The sequence below is a fragment of the Aythya fuligula genome, chromosome 15 (assembly GCF_009819795.1).
Source record: "Aythya fuligula isolate bAytFul2 chromosome 15, bAytFul2.pri, whole genome shotgun sequence".
NCBI classification, from domain to species: Eukaryota; Metazoa; Chordata; class Aves; order Anseriformes; family Anatidae; genus Aythya; species Aythya fuligula.
This window is the reverse complement of record NC_045573.1, coordinates 18,618-40,037: the sequence shown is the minus strand read 5'-3', so window position 1 is coordinate 40,037 and position 21,420 is coordinate 18,618. Positions and strand designations below refer to the sequence as shown.

Genomic DNA, 21,420 nt, shown 5'->3' with positions numbered 1-21,420 from the left:
ACCTACCTGTAGGTTCACGTGTGTCCTCTACCTGATTTAAAGGAATTTGAATCTGAAGTTCCTGCTGTGCAGGAGGGACATCTTGAGGTTATGCTATTCTGGGGAGAGAGGTGTCTCATTTTAAAATCCTGATTTGTTTAAAATACTTTCACATTCTTTGGAGCATAAAGTAAGAGTTAAGGTTAACCTTAAGTTGAGAGTTTAGTAGTAAGCTATATAGTTATTTTCAGTCTGTCTGATTCAGTGTGTGTTTTGTCTTTAAACAAATGAAAACAACTTTGGCAGAATTTTACTCCACTATCGTACAGAGCCTTGACTAGTTCAGGTTCTTGAAACTTCACAGACTGTTCTGAATCAAGTGAAAGAGGGATTGAAATGTGTCTCATCACTGAGTGTTCTCACCACTGAGAGAACTGAGTCTAGTTATTAGCCTGGCTTGAAAAAATTAAAAGGTTTATTTAAAAAAATGTAGAAACAAGCAGTACCCACAGTTTCACTTGAACATGTTTATTGTAGGAATCTGCCACCTGACTTCTAAATTTCAGGTTCATTGGAATTATACTTTGAGTGAACATATATTCCAGGCCTGCTTACAAAGATTACAACTTCACCTTAAGCCTTTTACTTCAGAAATTTATAACTCTCTGGAAGTTGTATATCAGATCAAAAATGTATAAATTCAGTAGTGTTTTAAATTTTAAAGTGTTGAGGATGTTTATTCATTAATGAATTATTTAAGAATCTCAGAAAACAGCCTTTTGAGATATACAAATGGGCATTGACTTACTTTTTGCCAAACTTCTACTTGACTTTTTCTTATTGAACTTGATCCCGGTGAGTTCTTTGAAAGTGTGAAATGTCATACAATGCTTACTTCAAACTAAATAAAGAAATACATGAATGAATGGTAGTCATAGTTGTCAGAAAGCAAGTAATTTCTGCCTGAGAGTCATTTTGTGCATAGGGAACAAACAAGGCAATATTCTGGTATGTACAAATGCATCTTCTTTTGAAATTTGTATAGTTACAATATCTCCATGTTACTTTTGCTATCAGATAGTTTTTAAGGTAATATCAAAAAATACACAGATATGCTGAAGTTGGCGTTGTATTAATAGAAATTGAAATTGATCTATAATTTCAACTAATTGTGTTCTAAAGGGAAAATAGATATGTAAAAATATTATAGAGTATATTAGACACTGTTTTCTGTCTTCTACAGATTTCCTGTTCTTCAAGTCCAACTGTAACATCAACTTCTAGTAGCAGTAGTTCTTTGTCACCTCTGGGACCTCTTTGTAGACAGAGATCATTAGCAAATGGTGTTCTGTGTTCTGAGTCTAGTACATCAGGTGTTTCTTCACCAACATCTAGCTATCCAAAAGCACCAGGTTTTGAACGAGAAGATCAGGTATGTGAACAATATGGGTGTAGAATTACAAATGCAATCTTAACATAATTTGATTCAGAAGAAAATGTTCTCTGCCTCACATATCTGCCCTCATTTAAAACAGAGTTGGGAGCTGTCTTCTGTTGTGAGCTAAACAGTGTCAAACTACAGTTGTCACTGGCCAAGAACACCCTTGCAAAGTGTCAACTGATATATAGTAAGTTGTAACTTTGCAGAAGCATTGTGATTGTTATTTTGAGCCCATGTAGCCTAGAATAAAGCAAGATAACAATGAAAAAACAAACAAACAAAAACTATCTAGACTTGTTAGGGTTTGCTTTTAATTTTTGTTGAAAACATGGTGAAAATACACATTATTTCTGGCTGTTGAGACTATTTATGAGTGCTAATCTTTGATTAATTTCTGTTTCTTGTCCCACCTGCAGCTACCTCTCAGACAAGTTCATTGCTGAGACAGAACAATGATAAAATACAAGCCTCTTAAAAAGAGAGCTCTGTAGCAATAATTGAGAAAAGATGTAACATTGATTAAAGTCAGTTTTGCCACTTAGTTCACCATCAGTGAGTAATGTACTGCTACAAAGCATGTGTCTGAACAGCAAGAAAGTCATGTGCTTGCCTTTTCCTGGCCACATTGAATCTGTTTAGAGAGGAGGCAGTGAGGGACTTTGGAACTGAGAAAAAAAGCATGGAGGCTTATAAGGAGGAGAGTTGCAACCGGGAGCATTCACTGCAAGAGAGATTAGCAATCTCCCAAAGGAACAAGCGCAACAGAACTGCTCAAAGGCAGCAGAAAGAACTGATTATTTTTTTTTTCCTAAAGAGACAGGAGCCATGCAGAGGTTACTGTAATTAAGGAAATCACTGAAAATTATTAGTCTGAAAAGAGATGTTTTTCATTCTGCTCTTCAAGAACACAGCGGGCGTAGAGAAAATGCTTACAGTTTCCTTTAATTTATATATGTTTCACTCATTTCAAAAGTTATCTTATTACAAAATGGTCTTCAAATAAAATCTGCCCTTATGTTTGAAATTGTTTTGCTTGTTATTTGTAGCATCATTACTTAAAGGGAAAACATAGGCAGTTCCACTGAAACTTATGGCTAACTCAGGCTTCTATCTCACCAGCCTCTTGGAGAATTATTCCCCAGCTGGTGAGCACTTCAAACATGTTATTTAAGTCACAACATAGTGCTAACATGGCTACTCAGTTTTTGGACCAGAAATAACTTGCATGCGCTCAGTTGTGCATGTAAGTGGAACAGTTGCAGCTGCCTTTCCTTTTTCACGTACATTGACTTTATGAGCATAAAAATTCAGTGCTCCATATGGGACTGCAGTGAGGAAAACAAAGTCATCCTCTTTAAGGCATCGTTACAGGGATGCCAGTGACCCTTCATAAACTAATTAGATAATTTATAGCAATGACTCATTAAGTTCATATATTATATAGAGTTTTCTTGTTTTAGGCAAAGCAGCGAAGTTTCTCAGCTGAGAATCAGCAGAAAATAAGTGAACAAGACAACAAACAGGTATTGCCAGAAGCTAAACACTGTAATATTTTGCCCTTTTTGGTCATCCATTAATGCAGTATCAAAGTTCTGTGGCACTTTGTAATATTCTAAGGAAAAATTGCAACTAGTGACAAGACAAGAGGCAGTGAACACAAGAACTTCTGTCTGAATAGCAGGAAATGCTGCTTTACTGTGAGGGTGACTGAGCACTAGAGCAGGTTGCCCAGAGAGACTGTAGAGTCTCTGTCCTTTGAAATATTCAGAAGTTGTCTGGACATAGTCCTGGGCAACCTACTCCAAGTGCCCCTGCTTGAGCAGGGCGGTTGGACCAGATGATCTCCAGAGGGTCCATTCCAACCTCAACCATTTTGTGATTTTGTAGTACAGGGTGAGAACAAGAACTAACAGAGGGAAGCGGCACTGTGTAAAAGTGCCTGAGGGTCTATGTAGACAGCAAGCTAAATGTGAGACAACAGTGTTGTCTGGCTGCAAAGAAGACCAAACATTATCCCATGTTCTATTAACAGGAGCATGGCAGTAGATCAAGGGAAGGGTTTACTCCACTCTGTTTTGCACTTTTTAGACCACAACTAGAATACCACATTCAGTGTTGGCCCCCAAGTATTAGAATTACCTCAATAAACTACTTAGAGCAAGCAAGTTCAGTGAAGGGATGACAAGATGGTCTGGGTCCAGGAGCACTTGTCCTGTGAGGAGAGGCTGAGGAAGCAGAGCTTGTTTAACTTGGAGAAAAGAAGGCTTCAGGAGGACCCAATAGCAGCTTTCCAAATACCTATGGGGAGCTCAAGAAGACAGAGCCAGCATGTTCACAGTGATGCTACTGGGTGGACAAGAGAGAACTTATAAGCTGGAGCAAGTAGCTAAGACTGGATACAAGGAAAAGTTTTTCAGCATTGGGAGAATCAAGCAGTGTTTGCAGAATTTGCTTGTACACTCTTCATCGTTGGAGGTTTTCAAGATCAGACTACTTCATAGACAGATTAGCTCTGATCAAGTGGTTGGACTAGATGCCCTGCTGCAGTTCCTTCCAACCTGAATTACATGAATTTTCCTATTAGCTAATGTTCCTAAAAATATTTGCAGGTTGTTTTCATTCTTTTATTCTCTTCTTATTAAAAAAAAAAAAATAAAAAAATTAAAGCTATATAATTTGCACTTAATTAGTGCAGAATGTTTGAAATTCTGCTAAGTATTATAAATTCTTGACATCTTTTTTTAAATAACCTTTCTCTCCTGACTCGTTTCTGTTTATTTTGTCTCTCTGTTCTGTTTAGATATCCTCCAGCATGGAGTTTGGAAGTCACAGATAGTGTCAGTCTTGGTCTGTCAAAAGAGAGGAAGGAAAGTAACCTTTGAGCAGCTCAAGTGCATCTCTGTGGAAACAGGGTGGGACAAGAGGCTTGCTGCTTGTAAATGTGGTAGGCAGAAATGAGTAAATAGTCCAGCAGGTGTAGGTATTTTTGCTGGGGAGAAAGAGTACTAATTGAAAAAATCCATCAGCTTTTTGTGGGTGTGTGAGGTTTCTTCACTCCACTCGCACCAAGAGGCCTCAGCTTAAGATGGGACAGGCCAAAAGGGCATGTATTTTGAATGATAATTTTTCAGTAATATAAAAATTCTTAGCATGTTGCATTGATATATTAGAGAATATGTTGTTAATTCAGTGTAAATTTTAATGTTGGAACAAAGCTTGGAAAAGCCTATCATAGAATCATAGGATAGTTGAGCTTAGAAGGGACCTCTGGAGGTCTGTAGTCTATCTTTCCCCTTGTCAAAGCAAGGTCAGCTAGAACAGGTTGCTTAGGACCTTGTCCGGTAGTGTTTATCTTCAGGAAGGGAGACTTAGAGCTATATGCTTCAATGTTTGGCCACAATTGCGTGTTTTTTTTTTTTTTTTTTTTTTTTTTAAAGTTCAATGTCTAAGTGTAACTTTATGTACTGCAGTTTGTGGCTGTTGCCTCTTATCCTGTCACTGGTTGCCACTAAGAAGAATCAGTCATACCAGGTTTAAAATTAATGAAATTTCTGGTTTTGTAATTTTTTTAAAGACTGTACCACAACAGCCTGAAATCCTTAAATCCTTTTATATATCATAGGTTGTATAGTTTGTAATAAGATGTATACAGTTTATTTAGATTATTTGTATTTTTCTGTAAATCTGGCTGTTAGAGTAGTTTTTCCTAGCTATAGCTAAGGAAGGAAGTTGGACTTCAGCTGAAATTGCAGCAAATGCATGGAACAAAAGCATTACATTACATTTTGTATAGGCTATAGAGCAGCTCTGCTCCTCCCAGAAGATTTTGTGACAGTAGTTAGCATCACATACTTCAGGCAGGACCTGAAAAGCAAAATGTCTGTTGTTGGGAGGGGAAAGGTGGTGGAGAGAAGTTGTTTGGCATCGATGAAGGGATCTTCTCTCCTTTGAAATAGATATTTATTTCTGCTTATACCAGATGAAAGAATACAAGCTTGGAAATGAGATTGTAATTGTATTTGCTAATCTTGCAGAGTTCCTTGGAAATTGTCTTTTTCATTCATTCTTTCAAAGTCATACTGTAAAATACAGTGCATGTCTTACACAGTGAGGATGGCCAGAGATCAAAACAGAGAGCCAGAGAGTTTGTGGAATCTCCATCAGCAATTAAAACACGACTGAACAGTTCCTGTAGCAACGTGATCTTTCAGTCTGGACAGAGATACTTGTCTTATGTTCGTGGTTCATTTTGATGGTCATTATCAGTCTCAATCTTGTATTACGTCTACTTTTGAAATAGGAAAAATTCCATAGTATTAGTAGAAATCAGGAGAGTACTCAGTAGATAATACACAATCATGGTTCATCCCATAGAAAGCAACGAGAGGATGTTGGATTGATTCAGTCACTGTTAAATGTTGTTTTTCTTAACCAAAAGACTCAAGGAAGTGGGTAAAACAATAAAAAGAATTCATATGCTGGAGAGCTTTCACCAAGACCATGTAGACTTTGTGAAGTTATTTGCTAGTTTAGAATGCTTCATGGTTACATTTTGTTTGTATTTATTACATTTTTTAATTTAATGGTATGAATTCTATGACAACACTATTCAGCTAGAAAGAAGTAGCATAGATACATGTCGTTATATTATGTGGTACATGTGTGTAGGTCAGTCATGTTTCGCAACTGTCTAAACTGAAGATCAGTTTATGTGCCAACTGTATTTAGATTAAATGGGAAAAAATGCAGATCAAATAAATACGTGTACAATATGTGTACAAATGTATTATGAAATGGTACAATTACTCAGTAGATATTTTCCTTTTGAAAAGGGTCATCAGACTACAGCTGACTAACTATGATTGTAGAGTTTATTTGAAGTTACTTAAAAACCTTTTTTTCTGGAAGCAGAATTCCCTCATGTGATAGCCATGTCCAACCACATTAGAGAAATACACGTTGGTAAATTATAATGAAGATTATTCTAATCTATTCATTTAGAGGTTTCTTCTGGATTTCTTTTTCTTAGAACTGAAATAACTTTTAAAACTACATTCTATTTATTTCATGTGTTTTCACATAAGTCTCTGTAAGTATATATGTACTAATATATATATATATATATATATATATATATATATATATATATGTTTGTTTGTTTGTTTTTAACAGAACCATCTCAGTGTTTTTTCAGTGGTTAATCCACTTGCTTCAAGTATAACTTCCAGTCTGGCCTCCAGTGTTGGATCAGATTGTTCATCTCCTCCAACTGTCTCAGCTGTTAGTGCCAAAGCTCTCCCATTTTATTCTGGTGGTAACACAGTTGAATCACTTACAGGTAAGTCTTAACATTCAACCTCTGATTGTATGTGGTTTGTTGCATTATTCAATTCTCCTTATTTTAATGTAGGTTCAGAACAGGTTTTTGGTAAAGACAGTAATGTTGTACGTTCTTTATTATATGTAATTAAAAGCAATATCTGAATGTTAATTTAAATGATTTTCCCCAAAATCATTATTTTTCACAACGTCTCTAATGTGAGCATAGGAATGAGTGAACAGGACATTTAAACTAATTTGTCATTGGTAGTGGCCAACATAAACCCTTTGTAATGCAACTCAGTGTGTTCCTAAAAGTAATGTCAAATCAACATCTGTTGATGGGCTGCTGAGATTTGACTTTATATATATATATATATATATATATATACACACACATATATATATATTTATATGTATCTATTTATGTTTATATATATAAAGCACCTATCATCATATTGATAAACACTTTTTGGAACCACTCTGATGACAGGGGTAAGAACAGGAGTTGGCCTATTAGTACCTCTGCACTTCTGTTCCCAACAAATTAAAAAAAAAAATAAAAAAATCCACATTACTGTGCTGACAGCCTGTCTGACTGGTGTTTAATAGTGCTACTCTATCAGGGTTGGAGGGACGCCTATTATGAGTGGCAACAGTTTGCACTGTGACACCTCCAGCTGTGTGGCAGAACAGTGCAGGCGTCACAGAAGGGCAATGGGATGTGAAGGCTCAGACCCATTACCAGTCAAAACATACCAGCAACAGTGAGCTCCTATTAGGAGAGCGCAAGCTAACTTTGCACACAGAGCATGCTGTCTCTGTGCTTGAGGCTGAATCAGTGAACCTTCTGGACTCTTCCAAGTTTCAGAAGATCACCAGACAGAAATGCATGTCAGTTAAATGTATCATGTCAGGGGGGATGGGTGACAGGGGGGACTGTAAGCTCAATTTTAGAATGGGTACAGGGAAGAGAGAAAGAACGAAGACATCTTAAATTTCCAGTTCTGCAAACAACAGCCCTTGATTTCTGGGTACCCAGGACAGGTTCAGGAAATACTCAATTCCAAAATCTGTGTCCTTAACCCAGAGCCTTTCCCTTGTTTGCAAACAGCTAGGTTTTTATGGTCTTATGGCTTTTTATGTGGAAAATGGTAAAAGGGTATAAAATATTTGAGTAATAGACACTGATTTTCTATCTAAGTTCTTAATAGCAGAGGGAAGAACTTCAACAGTAACTTCATGCAGTCGGTGTTCGGCAATTGTATCACGTTATCCTGTTCTGTTCATTGTCACCAGAGAATGGAGATAATTAGGTATACTCAAGTGTTTAGACATAAGTACGTTCTCACTCCAAAAATAACAGAACTTGACACGTGGTGGGAGAATATCTGTTTTCAACAGTATGTATAGAGAGGTACAGACATTTTTATCCTAAAGAAGGAAGATACCACTATCTTCCTAACCATAGCTGGATGTTGATAAACTGGAAAATATCTACTGATACAGTGTGAAATACAGTGAGAATTACTCAGAATCTATCTGTTCTCAGCCCCTGAAGACCACAGGTGCTTTGCTGGAGATTCATCAGGTAGAATGTAATCTTTATTACATTCATTATATTACTGTACTCATTGCAGCTTTTCAGTACTTAATGGGGACTTATGAAAAAGATGGAGAGCAATTCTTTGCTCAATCAGATAATGACAAGGCAAGGGGGAATGGTTTTAAACTAAAGGAGGGGAGATAAAGATTAGATGTTAGGAGGAAATCCTTTAACAGAGGGCAGTGAGACACTGGAACTGGTTGCCCAGAGATGTTGTGAATGCTCCATCCGTGAAGGTGTTTAAGACCAGGTTAGATGAGTCCCTGAGCAACCTGATCTAGTGGGTGGCATCCCTGCCTATGACGGGAGATTGGAACTAGATGATCCTTAAGGTCCTCTCCAACCTGAGTCATTCTGTGATTCTGTGATTCATTATTTCCATTTCTGATGCTGCTGTCAAAACTTCACAGAATCACAGAATGGTTGAGATAGGAAGGGACCTCTGGAGGTCATCTGGTCCAGCCCCCATGCTCAAGCAAGGCCACCTAGAGCAGGTTGCCCAGGGCCATGTTCATATGCCTTCTGAATATCTCAAAGGATGAATATCTCCAGTAACTTCATATCTCTCCATGTACTGGGCAGCCCAGAGCTGGACACAGTACTCCAGGTACTGTTGTATCAGCCCAACACTTCTTTAAGTATCTGCCTCATGGCAGCACAGAACACTAGCAACTTGAAATTCCAGGGCTTATGTGTTCTCCAAAATGAAACGTACACATTGTGTACATTATCTAGTTTGTAGTTATGTAGTTTGGCCTGATGAAGTGCTATGTACTTTTTCTGACATCATATCACTGCAGGCTGAACAATGTGTATTGCATGTTCATCTCCTTCTGTCAAGAAATTTGTTAGTCTTTGAACACATATCAACCATCTCATGCTGCTGTTGGTGGTTCACCTGTCTGAATTCACAAATGTATTGACAAATCAAATGAATCGTTTCAAGAATACAAACTTTGAGAGTTTGGGGATGATGTGCGTATTTGATCTACAAAACTGTGCTTGTATCAAGATTTGCCTTTACTGAAAATGTAGTTGGTATGGCTCAAAAAACTCTCTTCTCTCAGTCTTGTAGTACAGAAGGGTATAAATGGCTCTTGAGCCAGCAGTGTTCACTCTGAGAGAAACATATCACTGATAGCAGAAAGGAGTGTCAGGATATTTTCACCTTCTTCCCAGCCTTCTAGAACATTTTTGAAGGAGTTATGTCCTTCAGTTAACCCACTGTTCTTTTGCTGTGAACCTCCAAGAAGCATATGGCTCCGTGAACATTAGGTAGTTGAAGGTACTAATTAGTTTTTCCCTTAGCTTTCTCTTTCTTGAACAGAACAAACCTGTATCTCTTAGGTTGTCCTTGTATATTATATGCTTCAGTACCCTAGCCATCCAGGTGGCAACGAACTGGACACACTCCAGTTTGTCAGTGTCTTTCTTGCACTAATTGTGGTACCCCTGCTATGGTCTCACAGGTGCTTGGGAATAGTTGCTTCCCTCAGCCTTCTGCCTATACTTCTACTAATGCAAGCCAATATGCAGTTAGCTTTTACTGCCCACGGTGCATACTGAATTCATTAGGACTCCTAGATTTTTTTTCTGCAAAGCTGCATTCTGGTCATTTGGCCCCCAGCCTGTACTGTTGCAAGGGGTAATTCTATCCCAGGTGCAGCATTCTTCTATTTGCCTTTGTTGTACTTCATGATGTTTCCAGCAGTCCTTTTAGACAGCCTTGTGTGATTCTTTTAAGTGGCAATCCTGCCAGCCAGCATATGCACAAACTTGTTGAAACACAGGGCACTTTTACAGTAAATATATTTTATTCAGTAGGCTATGACAGGGAATGTTTTGTGATTCGAAAGACACTGTTTTTTCACATCATGTGGTGTAAGTCACATGACCAGGGAGTTGCTGTGATTAGCTGGTATACTTGAAGGTTTCTGTGTTTAAATCAATGTGTACCAGAGACCAGGAGCCTGCAGACAGTGAGTCAGCACTTAGCAATGGTAAGTTAGGTGTTTGCTCTTCTAATGTTTCTATGAAATAAATGTATATAGAATATAAAATCACAGATCTTTTTCTGCAGTCTCACAAGTATATAGCTTACTTTCCTAAAAGATTTGTTTTATGATCTGGGTGTTAGAACATAAAATAATTTTAAAATTATTTTTAGATGTCAAAGTTAGAAGGAGATGAATTTTAGTTTGCATTCTATGCAAGTAATATAATTTTGTCGGCTTACAATTAATATTTTCAGAGATGCTATGGATTGAAAACACATTTCTGTCAAGACAAACAGTTCTGTTGGAATAAGTAGGGGCTAGTTGACTGTAACAAGTTACTGTGAGATCCAAGGTCTAATTTTCTGTACTAGATGTGCTAAGTCAATATATTTTTTTAATTGTGATATACAGAACGAGTGTTGCAAAGTAATCATTTAAGAAGTTGTATGCTCTGTTTCCCATGTCCCACTGTCATTCTATTATTGAGATTAAGAGATTCTTGATTCTTCTGAGACAGAATATGCCTCTGCTGTCCACAGCACCTGTTTTTATAAAATGGTTTTCAGGATGCTATTTTTGTTAACTGAATATGAGTCATAACATACACATCTCATGTAAGTATAAGTTAATGTACTTTACTGTGAATGTGTAGGTCTTGTATTTTTTTCTCAAAGGAATTTCATATATGTAAGTTCTTTTTCCAGAGTTCTACTTTGTGGATATACAAGACGGCATTGAAAAGGAAGTGCTGAGCAAAGAAAGTGAAGTGAAGTGAAAAGAAAGAAATCTGAGTAGAGCAGAAAAATAAAACATTGTAAAACAGAGAAGAAATACATAGTGTTCTTGCAGGAATTGGTGCACTGAAGAATTCTTAAAAAAAAAAAAAAAAAAAAAAGTAAAAAAGGAGCTGCAGCAAGAGAAAGGGCTAGGTGGGAATGGGAAAAGGGGATGAAAAGGGGATGAAGGGTTAGGGGAGATGCGGGAAAGAGTTGCATTAGCAAGAACTGAAAACGCTTTGTCAGACTTTGTCTGTGGGGTCTGAAGCCTTTTCTGTGGTCCTTCATCTTGATTTCATGGGGAGCTGCAAGCCTTCTGTGCTCAATAGTCCTCAAGAGCTGGGGAAAAGAAGGAGTCAGGGGAATCGAGAATAAGTATGCCAATCAGATAAAACAAGCATTTAATATTGAGGCTTGGGTGGTATGTTGAACACTGAACAAAGATGGAGTGGAAGAAGGTGTGTTGCTGTTATCTACTCCTGTCAGATTCCAGGGAGATTGGGTGAATAGCCTGGTTTTGTTCTGATATAAAAAAAAAAAAGAAAAAAAAGAAAAAAAAGAAAGAAGCTTAAGTTGAGAACATAAAAGCTTCACTTTGCGTGAAGTAGTGAAAAATTTTAAAAATGAATAAATGAAAATATTTTCAAAGAGATAGGAGAAATTGGAGAGATTAGACATGCAGAGTATCAAAGCAGAAAGATTTGGAGAGGAATAAATAGGGGAGGGGCAGTAGTGAAAGGAAAACCATTCAAGTGGTAATAGAAAGAAGGTGAGACCTTAACACAAGGGTCTGTTTGCCAGCCTGATACTTCACTTTGTTGTCTGTGTTAGGTTCTGGGAATGTTTTAGTTACTTGCTTTGATTTCTGTTGGATACTCAAGCATGGAGATTTTGCCTGTCTGAGAGCCTTGCCATTTAAGGAAAACCTGTGTCTCTTCCTTTGCCTCCCATATATGTTGTGATCTTAAATGCTGTCTGTATTTGCTCCCTGCACTCCACTGACTTTCCTCGGTGTGAGTTGGAATATGAGAGAGACAGAAAGTATCAGAAGCTTTAAAGTCTAGAAAATAAATAGTAATAAAAAGTCAGCCTCTTTTATGGTAGGGGAGGACCAGTGTGGCAGAATGAGTTAAGGCCTGACTCACATGAGGAGAATGTGACAGGTTAGTAGTCTAGTAATGGTGCAGGCTTAGATTTGATCTACTAATTAAGCAGTACGATTTATGTCAGCCTTGCAGTGTGTTTTATTCCTGCCTGTCATAGTTGCGTTATAACATACTGAGCCAGGCACTGCAAATAACTTTTCAAATTTTCATAACATCTGGGTGATGTAGGGAATTGCAAGAGCTTGAACAAAAGAGTTTGTTTTGCTCTTTAAATATAATGATAGTGCTAATAACTGGATTTTAAAGCGTCTGTATGATTGAGAGAATTTTGATTTTTTTGAACGAAGAGCTCTTTTGCTCTAAGAAAAGTATCCTTCAAGAGTTGCCAGCTCTTACCAGTTCCTCTATCTCTAAAGACAGTATTCCAGGGGATCTCATCCACATTCTCAGGTATCTTTGTCGTGAGCATGATTTTGTAGTATGTGAACCTTATTTCTTACTGGGTATTTTGTTCTGAACCATTTAGCTGAGCTCTGTTCCGTGGATGCTATTTCTAGTTCAGTAAATTCCCTTTATGTATTATCTGGAGCTCCAAGACTGTGGAGTTGGTTAGATAGCCCTGGTCAGCATTAGAACATGCCAATAGGTAATAATCCTATATTGATCTTGTATAAATTGTAAGGGGTTGAGCTTGGTGCATAGCCAAATGCAACCTCACTCCCCCATCCTCAACAGGACAGGGGGAGAAAATAAGGTGAAAAAAGCTTGTGTGTCAAGACAAAAGCAGGGAGACTGCTTACCAATCGCTGTCATGGGCAAAACAAACTTGACTTGAGGAAAATGAATTAAATCTGTTGCCAATTAAAATGGAATTGGACGGTGAGAAACAAAGACAAAACCTAAAACACCACCACGCCCTTTATCTCAGGTTCAACTTCATTCCCAACTCTTCTACCTTGTCCCCCTTCCCCCTTCCTCCCTAGCACTGGTAAGCACAGAGGGATGAGGAGTGGGGTGTTGCAGTCAGTTCATAACAGTTTTCTGCCGCTCCTTCCTCCTCACGCTTGTCCCTGCTCCAGTGTAGGTCCTCTCCATGAGTCTGCAGTTCCTTCAGGGAACGGCCACTTGCTTCACCATCATTCTGTCCATGGGCTGAAGGGAAATTCCTGCTTGCACCATGGACTCTTACATCGCCTCTTACTCGCTCCACTATGGTGCCTTCCAAACCTGTGGGTTGCAGGGAAATCCCTGCCCTGGTAGCTGGAGCACATCCTCCCAGTCTTTATTCTTTGACCCTGGTGTGTTCGTTCACAGGGTTGTTTCTCACACCTTTCTTTCCTCAGTCCTCAATGCTGTGCAGCTGTTTGCACTGTCTGAATTATATTTTCCCAGAGGCAGTCAGTTTCATTGATGGGCTCAGCTGTTTCCTGTAGCAGGTCTGCTATAGAGATGGCTGGAACTGGCTGTGTCCAGCACAGGGCAGCCCCTGGCCTGTTCTCACAGAGGCCACCCCTGCAGCTTCCCAACAGCTGCCAAAACCTTGCTACGCTCAGGCAGATCGTATTTGCCAAAATTCAACTGGGTTTGAAGAATACTTTAAGTGCTAGAAAAGAAAAGTCTCTGTTACCATTCCATACAGCATTTGCTTGGGGTCTTTACTTTGGCTCTTAATGTTTAAGAGAATTCTTCCTGTGCCAGATCTTTAAACTAAATTCCTTTACTTTGTTGCTTCCATACTTATCTTGCAAATAGTGGTGTAGGTTTATTGTCTGATATGTTGTGTGCATCTGTGGTTATATTTATGTCTGTCCTGTATCTTCCTCATATAGTTGGACACAAGGCTGATTTTGGTAACACATGTTGAGTATTTCAAGATACATTTTGGAAGACATTGTGGCAGCGCAGCTTATAATGAGCATCCCTCTCTTCATTTTTTTGAAATACTTCTTAAAGGAATGACGTTTTCTCTGATGACATGAATTCACCAGTTTTAAGCAAAAACTGAAAAATAGAATTGTGACTCATGCTTCAAGTACAATTCATTTTACTGCTTTATTTTCTTTAAAGAAAAGATGATGTAATTTTTATTGGACATTCAAAACTATTGAGGACTAAAATCTTTAGAGTAAATATTGAATTGTTTCTTGACAGGAAAACCCAGTGCATCTGTGCATGTTCATTGAAGTAGTTGTATAACTTAACATCCTTTTAAAAAATAATAACAATAATGATTTTTATTATTATTATTTTGGAAAATTATTGACAACACAACTGTTTGACTAAATTATTATTTTAAACTTCATTTCAAAATCATTTTTTGTAGAATTAAGTACATTTGACATTTAAAATCTACTGAACCAAAAGCAAAACTATGTAGAAGAAAGAAATTGAGCTATTTCTGGTTATTACGCGGTTTAAAATTTTCAAGGTGTATAGTCTTACTTTCTCAACTCCAGTTTATATATTGAAATAGAAAACAATTTTTTTCTTACTCTTCAAGTTCCATTCAGTTTTACCACTTCTATCAGTTGGCTGTAAATATGACTGAGTCAAATAACCCGATCTGAAAAATGTTTTCTCTTTCTCTGGAGCTGCAGATGATGCCAATGCTATGTAAAGCTACACATTCTGTTTTCAGGTGCTTGGAAACCTAATTCTAAGTGTTCAGTTTAAAAAATATTTTTGCAATAGCAGATAAATAATGTTTTATTTTTTTAATGACAGGTATTGGAATATACAAGAATATAAAATTTAATTTGAAATTATACATTTTTCAGAAGAATATTTACAGAGATGTGTCTTGCTTTGGAACTTTTTTTTTTTTTTTTTTTTTTTTGTGAATGCATAGGTCAAAGATTACTGGGAAGTTCAGCACCTGTCAGTATTCCAGGTTCTCTTGTTCGTTCCTCATCTTTACACTCATCATCATCCCTTTCAAGCTCTCCACTCAGTTCTCTTTCACAATCGCTGTCTCAGTCTTTTGTTTCATCCACTATGGTTCCCCACCAACAGCAGCCCCAACCCTTGAAGTCAGAACACAGTATGTTGGGCACCTCAACCTCTTCTCACAACTCTTTAGGTAAGTTGAAGGCTGCACTTTGCATATTTTAAGAGAGGAATCAATGGCAGGTCAGAAAGGCTCAGTTCAAGGCTTTGCATGTTTCCTGTGAATTAATCTGGAAGATAAAGCCTAGCTAATGTGGTGTATGGGAGAAAGTTCAAGGAGCTAACGTTCCTTCCTAAACAAGGGGGAAAAAAGAAACATTTTCCAGACTGTACATGTCTGAAGATAATAAAATAATGAGTCTTGCAGATAAAAGTATAAATTTTGTATGCATGGTGCATTTACTTAGTCTGAATGTGAAAAATTTTTCAGCAGAGTGTATAGACTTTTTTTTGTGGTTTTGTTTTACAGGTTTAAATGGTGTTACAGGGAGCATTTGGGACTTTGTGGCTGGGAGTTTCTCTCCTAGTCCGTCCCCAGTATTAAGCATTGGCACTACTCTCTCAATAAGTTCAAACACAAGTGGGAACGAACTAACTCGAGTTAGACAGGAACTTGATGATGCCAAGAGAAAACTAAAACAATGGGAAGAATCTTGGCAACAAGTAAAACAGGTACACTAATTCATGGTAGTACTATTTTTTTTCTATATTTTTATTAACAAACATGTACCTCCTGTTTTCCTCTCTTACATATTTTATTATTCTTGGACACAGAGTTTCATTACATGCTGTGAAATGAATAGACTGCAAATGCTGTTTCTTCCATCTTCCAAATAAGCTGGTGGCATAAAGGAAACAGACCTTTTTAAAAGTCAGTCTGCCTCTCTAGACCGTGACACTTACACAGCCTCAGGATAGTGCTGAACAGCAATGTATCTCAATGTTAGGTAACTAAAGGCATACTTTCCCTCCTGTATCTCTTTCAGTTGGTAAGAACACACACAAAAAAGATTTGCCAGTAACTATGGCTGTATAATGAGCCTAGATGATACACAGCCATCTCAGCAGTCAAACCGGGGCTGATGATAACTGCCAGTCTAGTGCATTTTCTGTAGTCCTTTTCCTCCCCTCATATCATTCTCTCTGTGACATGGAGTAGCAAAGTAGCTCTAGTACATTTGGAAAGTTTTTGATGTCTCCTGACATTAGATTATGAATATGTGTTCATTTATAGAGCCCCAAAAATACTTCTAGATGTTTACAGACAAGTAGCAGTGACATATCTAAAAATTAGGTTAAGGCAAAACAAAAAGAATTGTTAATTAGACAGTAGAATAAGTAGGGAAAAGCATTAAATCAACTGTGATAGCATCCTTATATCTAAAATTAGAGATTGCTTTCATCTTCGAAGGCTTTTGAATTTGCTCTTTCATTTATAACTTTACAAATATATTTTTTATATTCTGGAAAATGTTTTCTCCCAGGCATGTGATGCGTGGCAAAAAGAGGCTCAAGAAGCAAAAGAACGTGCTGATGTTGCAGCTGCTGACAAGCAACTCGCTCTTCAGAAGAAGGAGGAAGTGGAAAATAAATTAAAAAAGCTGAAGGTGCAGTTAGCTGCCTGCCTATCTACTACATTACCTTACATAAAAAACTCTGGAGACATAGAAAAGATATCCTTGCCAATGCTTCGTTCCTTACAAAGTCAGCTGCACTTAGATTTAGGGACAGTAGATGAGGTAAGTTTTCTTCATCTGTGTAACTACATTTGCTTAACTGAAACTGACAGCTCAGTCACCCTCAGTGAGATACATATGCCAGGTTTCATTTCAGAGAGCATCACTGATCTCAATGTCAAGTCTTCCTTTTCTGGATTACACAGTGGTTAAAATTTCTCAGCCTAACGGGTTCTTCTAATTTTTAGATCAGCTGTCAGATAAATGACAAGAGTTTCACAAGAACTCTAAGAATAATTTTAAAAAAATAATAAAAGATCTAAACAGTGGTTTTCCTCCCAGTACCTAAATAAATAAAGAGTTGCCCAGAATAAATGAAAACAGTTACATGCTATTCACTTGTTTAGAAGGTGGATCGTGAGGTTTAGCAGTAAGAGCTTGCATAGTCAGAGACTAGTACAGACTTGGAGCATAGAATCACTGACATTAGAAAGGACCTCTGGAGATCATCTAGTCTAATGCCCCACTCAAATCAGGGAAAACTTGAGCAGGTTGCTCATGGCTGTTCCTGGAAGTGTTTTGAATATCTGCAAGGATGGAGACACCACAACCTCTGTAGGCAACCTTTTCCACTGTTTGACCACCCTCACTGTAAAAGTGGAATTTTCTGTACTTTTACTTAGTGCCTAGTGGAACAATGCTCTTCTTTCATAGGATACCACCAAGAAGAGGCTGTTTTCTTTACCTCCTGGCACAAAGTATTTATGCACACTGATAAGATGTCTGCTCTCCTTTCAGTCCCTTAGTCACCATAGTGGCATAATGCTGTATTCCATCTTCTCTCAAATCTAAATATAAGTTCTACCAAAATGTAGGATGTTCTTTTGCTGTCACATGGACAGCATTTCTCAGGGCTGTCAAAGCTTGGAAGTCTGATGCCAGTCCTCAAACCATAATCAAGGAAGATAATAATGACCATGGACTGCTCCAGGCACAAAAAGCCTCATTCCTACTTAAGACAGTCCTGGACCCAGCTTGGTTCCCGATTTCTTTTTCCTCTGCAGTCTCAAAGGATAGTAACGCCATACATAATGTCAATTCTTGCTATTTTGTTTGGACTGTGACAGGACTGTCCAGACAAAAAAAAAAAAATTTTAAAAAATCCTTTCACTACTGAAACAGTCTGCCGTACCCCAGTACCTGTTTACCTGTTTGAGTACAGCAGTGTCTTCCCTGTCTCAGTGCACCTCCTGTACAATGCCATCTATATCAGCATGAACTGGAGCCTTGAAAAAAAGCTAGGCTTTCTTTGAAGACATTAAAACATAACTTAAGTCTTTGGCAAGAAAGCAAGTAGATGAGACTTGATATTTACCAGGTTCCTATTACCAAGTATGTTTGGATTAAGGACCACTATTGTTTTTCTCCTTAGGGATTTTAAATATGAGCAAAAGAATCCTGGAATCTCTTTATCTGAACAAAGTCATTAGATCCTGGAATGGGAATCATCTCAGCCGGCTGGAGTGATTAGAATCATTACCAGCCTTTACAGTTCCTCAGTCTCTCTTTCTTTTACCACTGTGGTCTCTTCTCACCTAGCTCTTCCTTCCAGGAGAAAGTTGCTGTCTTACACAGTGTTATAGTGTTCTGGATACTTCTCTTAATCTGAGCGTCTCTCTTTCAAGGAATTAACATGCCTTGTAGATGCCTTTAAATGCTTCCTGTTCCTTAGTAAGGTTCATATGGTTTACTACATGGACACATTTATTTGTAGTTGTAACATCCTCCCTTCCCCAAAGTCAGTATCAGTAACTTTATTCAAAGTGTGTTATATTTGTGAATTCCATTTTGTCTTCACACAAACATTTTTCACAGACTAAGAAAATGTAGTAGTGGTTTAAAATGACAAAATAGGGAAGTACGTGATAATGAAAAAGGGTACTTCTTCTCTCCTTTTTTTTTCCCTTTTTTTTTTTCTTTTTTTTTTTTTTCATCACTCATCTCAGTCATGCAGGAAAACTGCAGTCCAGAGGTGCTAACCTAGATGTTTTCCATTCTAAATGCACATGTATTCTTCTAGCTGCTACTCTAAATGTTGTGCATGCATGCAGTACTCATGACCTGCAACTCAGCTATTCATCATACAAAAACATTGTCCTTTGTGTTGCTACAACAGAAGTTTATCCGGGACAGCTAAGCATCAAATCACTAGAATGTGACTGTATAGCTTGGATTCATTTTCACTGAGTGCAGTAATCATCTTACAGGTGATTTTTCAGCTTCAGTCAAAGAAGTGTATAGTATGTCGAGAAGGTGATCGTAGCATTATCCTGAATCCATGTCAACATTACATACTTTGTGACCACTGTGCAGCTAGACAAGAAGAATGTCCCTGTTGCAAGAAATCAAAAAATCCACGGTAACATAGAGGCATGGTACTTATATCATGTTTATGAATTAAAACTATTTTATGTTTTTGTATTTTGTATAGGAATTATATAAATCACTGATAATTAGTCAACTTAATAGTGCTAGGTAGATTTTGATTTTGTTGTAAGAAACTTAGTTGCTTTGCTTGCTCACCTTTACATATCAGTTTCAGCCATTCAATGATTTTTTATTAGTCTTGAGATTCTTTCGTTCCTGCCCAGTTCCATCCCAATCTTTTCCCATCCACTTACATTCTTAGTGCGCAGTCTACCTAGCTTCATTTGCACCGTAATCACTTAGTATAAATTTTACCATAATGCATGAATGAAAGTATTTATACCTATTATTTTCCTTATCAGAAGATAGATACATAGATATAGTAGCTACACACTAAACAGTACAAATGGTACCTTTGCCATGTCTGTTGTGTATGGTATGCCAGAGCCAGTATTTTGGAATTGGTCTAACAGTATGTTTACTTGTTTGTTTGAAAAATTATATGAATAATATAAATGCACTTTTTTTTTTTTTTTTTTGTTAGAGGATATGTTGTAAATTGCTTCAAGCTGCTTTCTAGGTCTTAAGTTTATTTTTAATACACAATAATATGATGGTTTATATATGTGTACTGTGAATTTTAAATATTTCAGATGGTTTTACTGTTAAATCATAATATGATTAAATAGAAGTGAGATCTTACCTAGATTTTTTACAATTTATAAGTTAATTGCATACTACAGTATTTATAAATGTACCAGTGGAAAGAAAAACAGTGAGGCACATGTGCTTTCATATTCAAGGGTATGTTTTACATTTTGTGAGACAGATCAGTTTTAGTAAACAACTGTGCATTTGCATTTCTCTCTTTGTTTGGATGTTTGTAGTCTTAAATTTTTTGTATATTACCTAACTTGTGTGGTACTTAATGGGAACCTGTATGATACACACAATAACTTTTATAAAGTGCCTATGCCAAATGTCATATAGAATAGCAGAAGACATAAAAAGAGAATTTTGCAAATAATTTCTATTGCATAATTTTTTATCATACAATTTGATGATAATTAGAATACGTCTCTTGCTTTTATAAATATTTAAAAATACACTTTTTCAACAATGAGGTAACACATTTGAAAGGAACTACAAAATTACTTAAGTATGTAATCAGGCAGTGGCACTCTTGACATAGCGATTCTTTTAAAAGGGTGGTAACAAACTTATTTCATCTTGGTTGTTTGGAACATTCAGTTCAGGAGGAGAAATTAGTCAATTACTGTATGTTACTACTATCTACTTTTCTTACAATTGCCTGTGTTATTCTTTCTTTTGTTTAATACAGGTGTGACACTAGTACAGCTTACATTGAAATGACCTACTACTGTGTTACATGATTTGTATCTCCGTATTATTGTATTCAGAATAGGGATTGAGTTCATAGGCAGTAAAGAGTTTATCTATTTAAAGTTAATTCATGCTGAAACAAGCAAACATAAAACAACAAGATGTATACTAAAATTATTGTTGTTAAAACAGATAAAGCTTTTTGATTTCTGTCAGTATTAAATATAGGACCCAAGCCAAAGGTACTTAAATTATTGTATCCTCACTGGGTTTTGTAGTCTTTGTATGAAGGCTTCAGTTAGCAAAAAAATAATCATTACATACTTCTGTGATAACTAAATGTACAGGCTCATTGCTGCTTTCCTAAGACATGCCAGCCTGCAAGAACGTTACAGACTTTTCAGGAAGGGAGAAGAAGGATAAAATATTAAATATATGTCTACTTATTCCTATTTTAAAATTTTGTTTGAAGATCATAGTAGTCTATTTTAAATAAACATCAAATTTGGGATTTAAAATGTGGTTTTGCTGACTTTCACACAGTTGCTCAAAAATACTTGTATTGAGAAAAGTATAAAATTAGACTATATTGGTATTTTCAAACATGCTTTTGTGCCCTAATCATGTCCTAAAATAAAATGCTGTTCTGTTTTAAAGGTTTAACCAGTTTTGGACTTTTTTTATTTATTTTTTTTTAATTTAAAAAAAAAGAACTTTGATCATCAAGTTTGGCTGTCTTTTTGCATCTCTGCAGTCTATGACAAATATTCGTTTTTGATCTGTAACAGAATTTTGGACTAAAG

At 36.9% G+C, this 21,420-nt stretch overlaps 1 protein-coding gene across 6 annotated transcripts in view; it reads left to right on the top strand.

Moving 5' to 3' along the window:
- UNKL (unk like zinc finger) overlaps positions 1 to 21,071 on the top strand; it is a 46,242-nt gene extending 25,171 nt beyond the window's left edge. For 2 of the 6 annotated variants that reach the window (XM_032197324.1, XM_032197327.1), the window contains 7 exons: positions 1,223 to 1,411; positions 2,881 to 2,943; positions 6,593 to 6,758; positions 15,073 to 15,303; positions 15,640 to 15,842; positions 16,655 to 16,909; positions 19,114 to 21,071. In XM_032197324.1, coding sequence (XP_032053215.1) covers positions 1,223 to 1,411; positions 2,881 to 2,943; positions 6,593 to 6,758; positions 15,073 to 15,303; positions 15,640 to 15,842; positions 16,655 to 16,909; positions 19,114 to 19,269 — 1,263 coding nt within the window. In that variant the 3' untranslated portion in view covers positions 19,270 to 21,071. Of the gene's footprint in view, positions 1 to 1,222; positions 1,412 to 2,880; positions 2,944 to 6,592; positions 6,759 to 9,129; positions 10,346 to 15,072; positions 15,304 to 15,639; positions 15,843 to 16,654; positions 16,910 to 19,113 lie in introns of those variants that run through there. The other 4 variants (XM_032197326.1, XM_032197328.1, XM_032197325.1 and 1 more) reach the window with 3 other exon arrangements.
- The last annotated feature ends 349 nt before the right edge of the window (positions 21,072 to 21,420 follow it).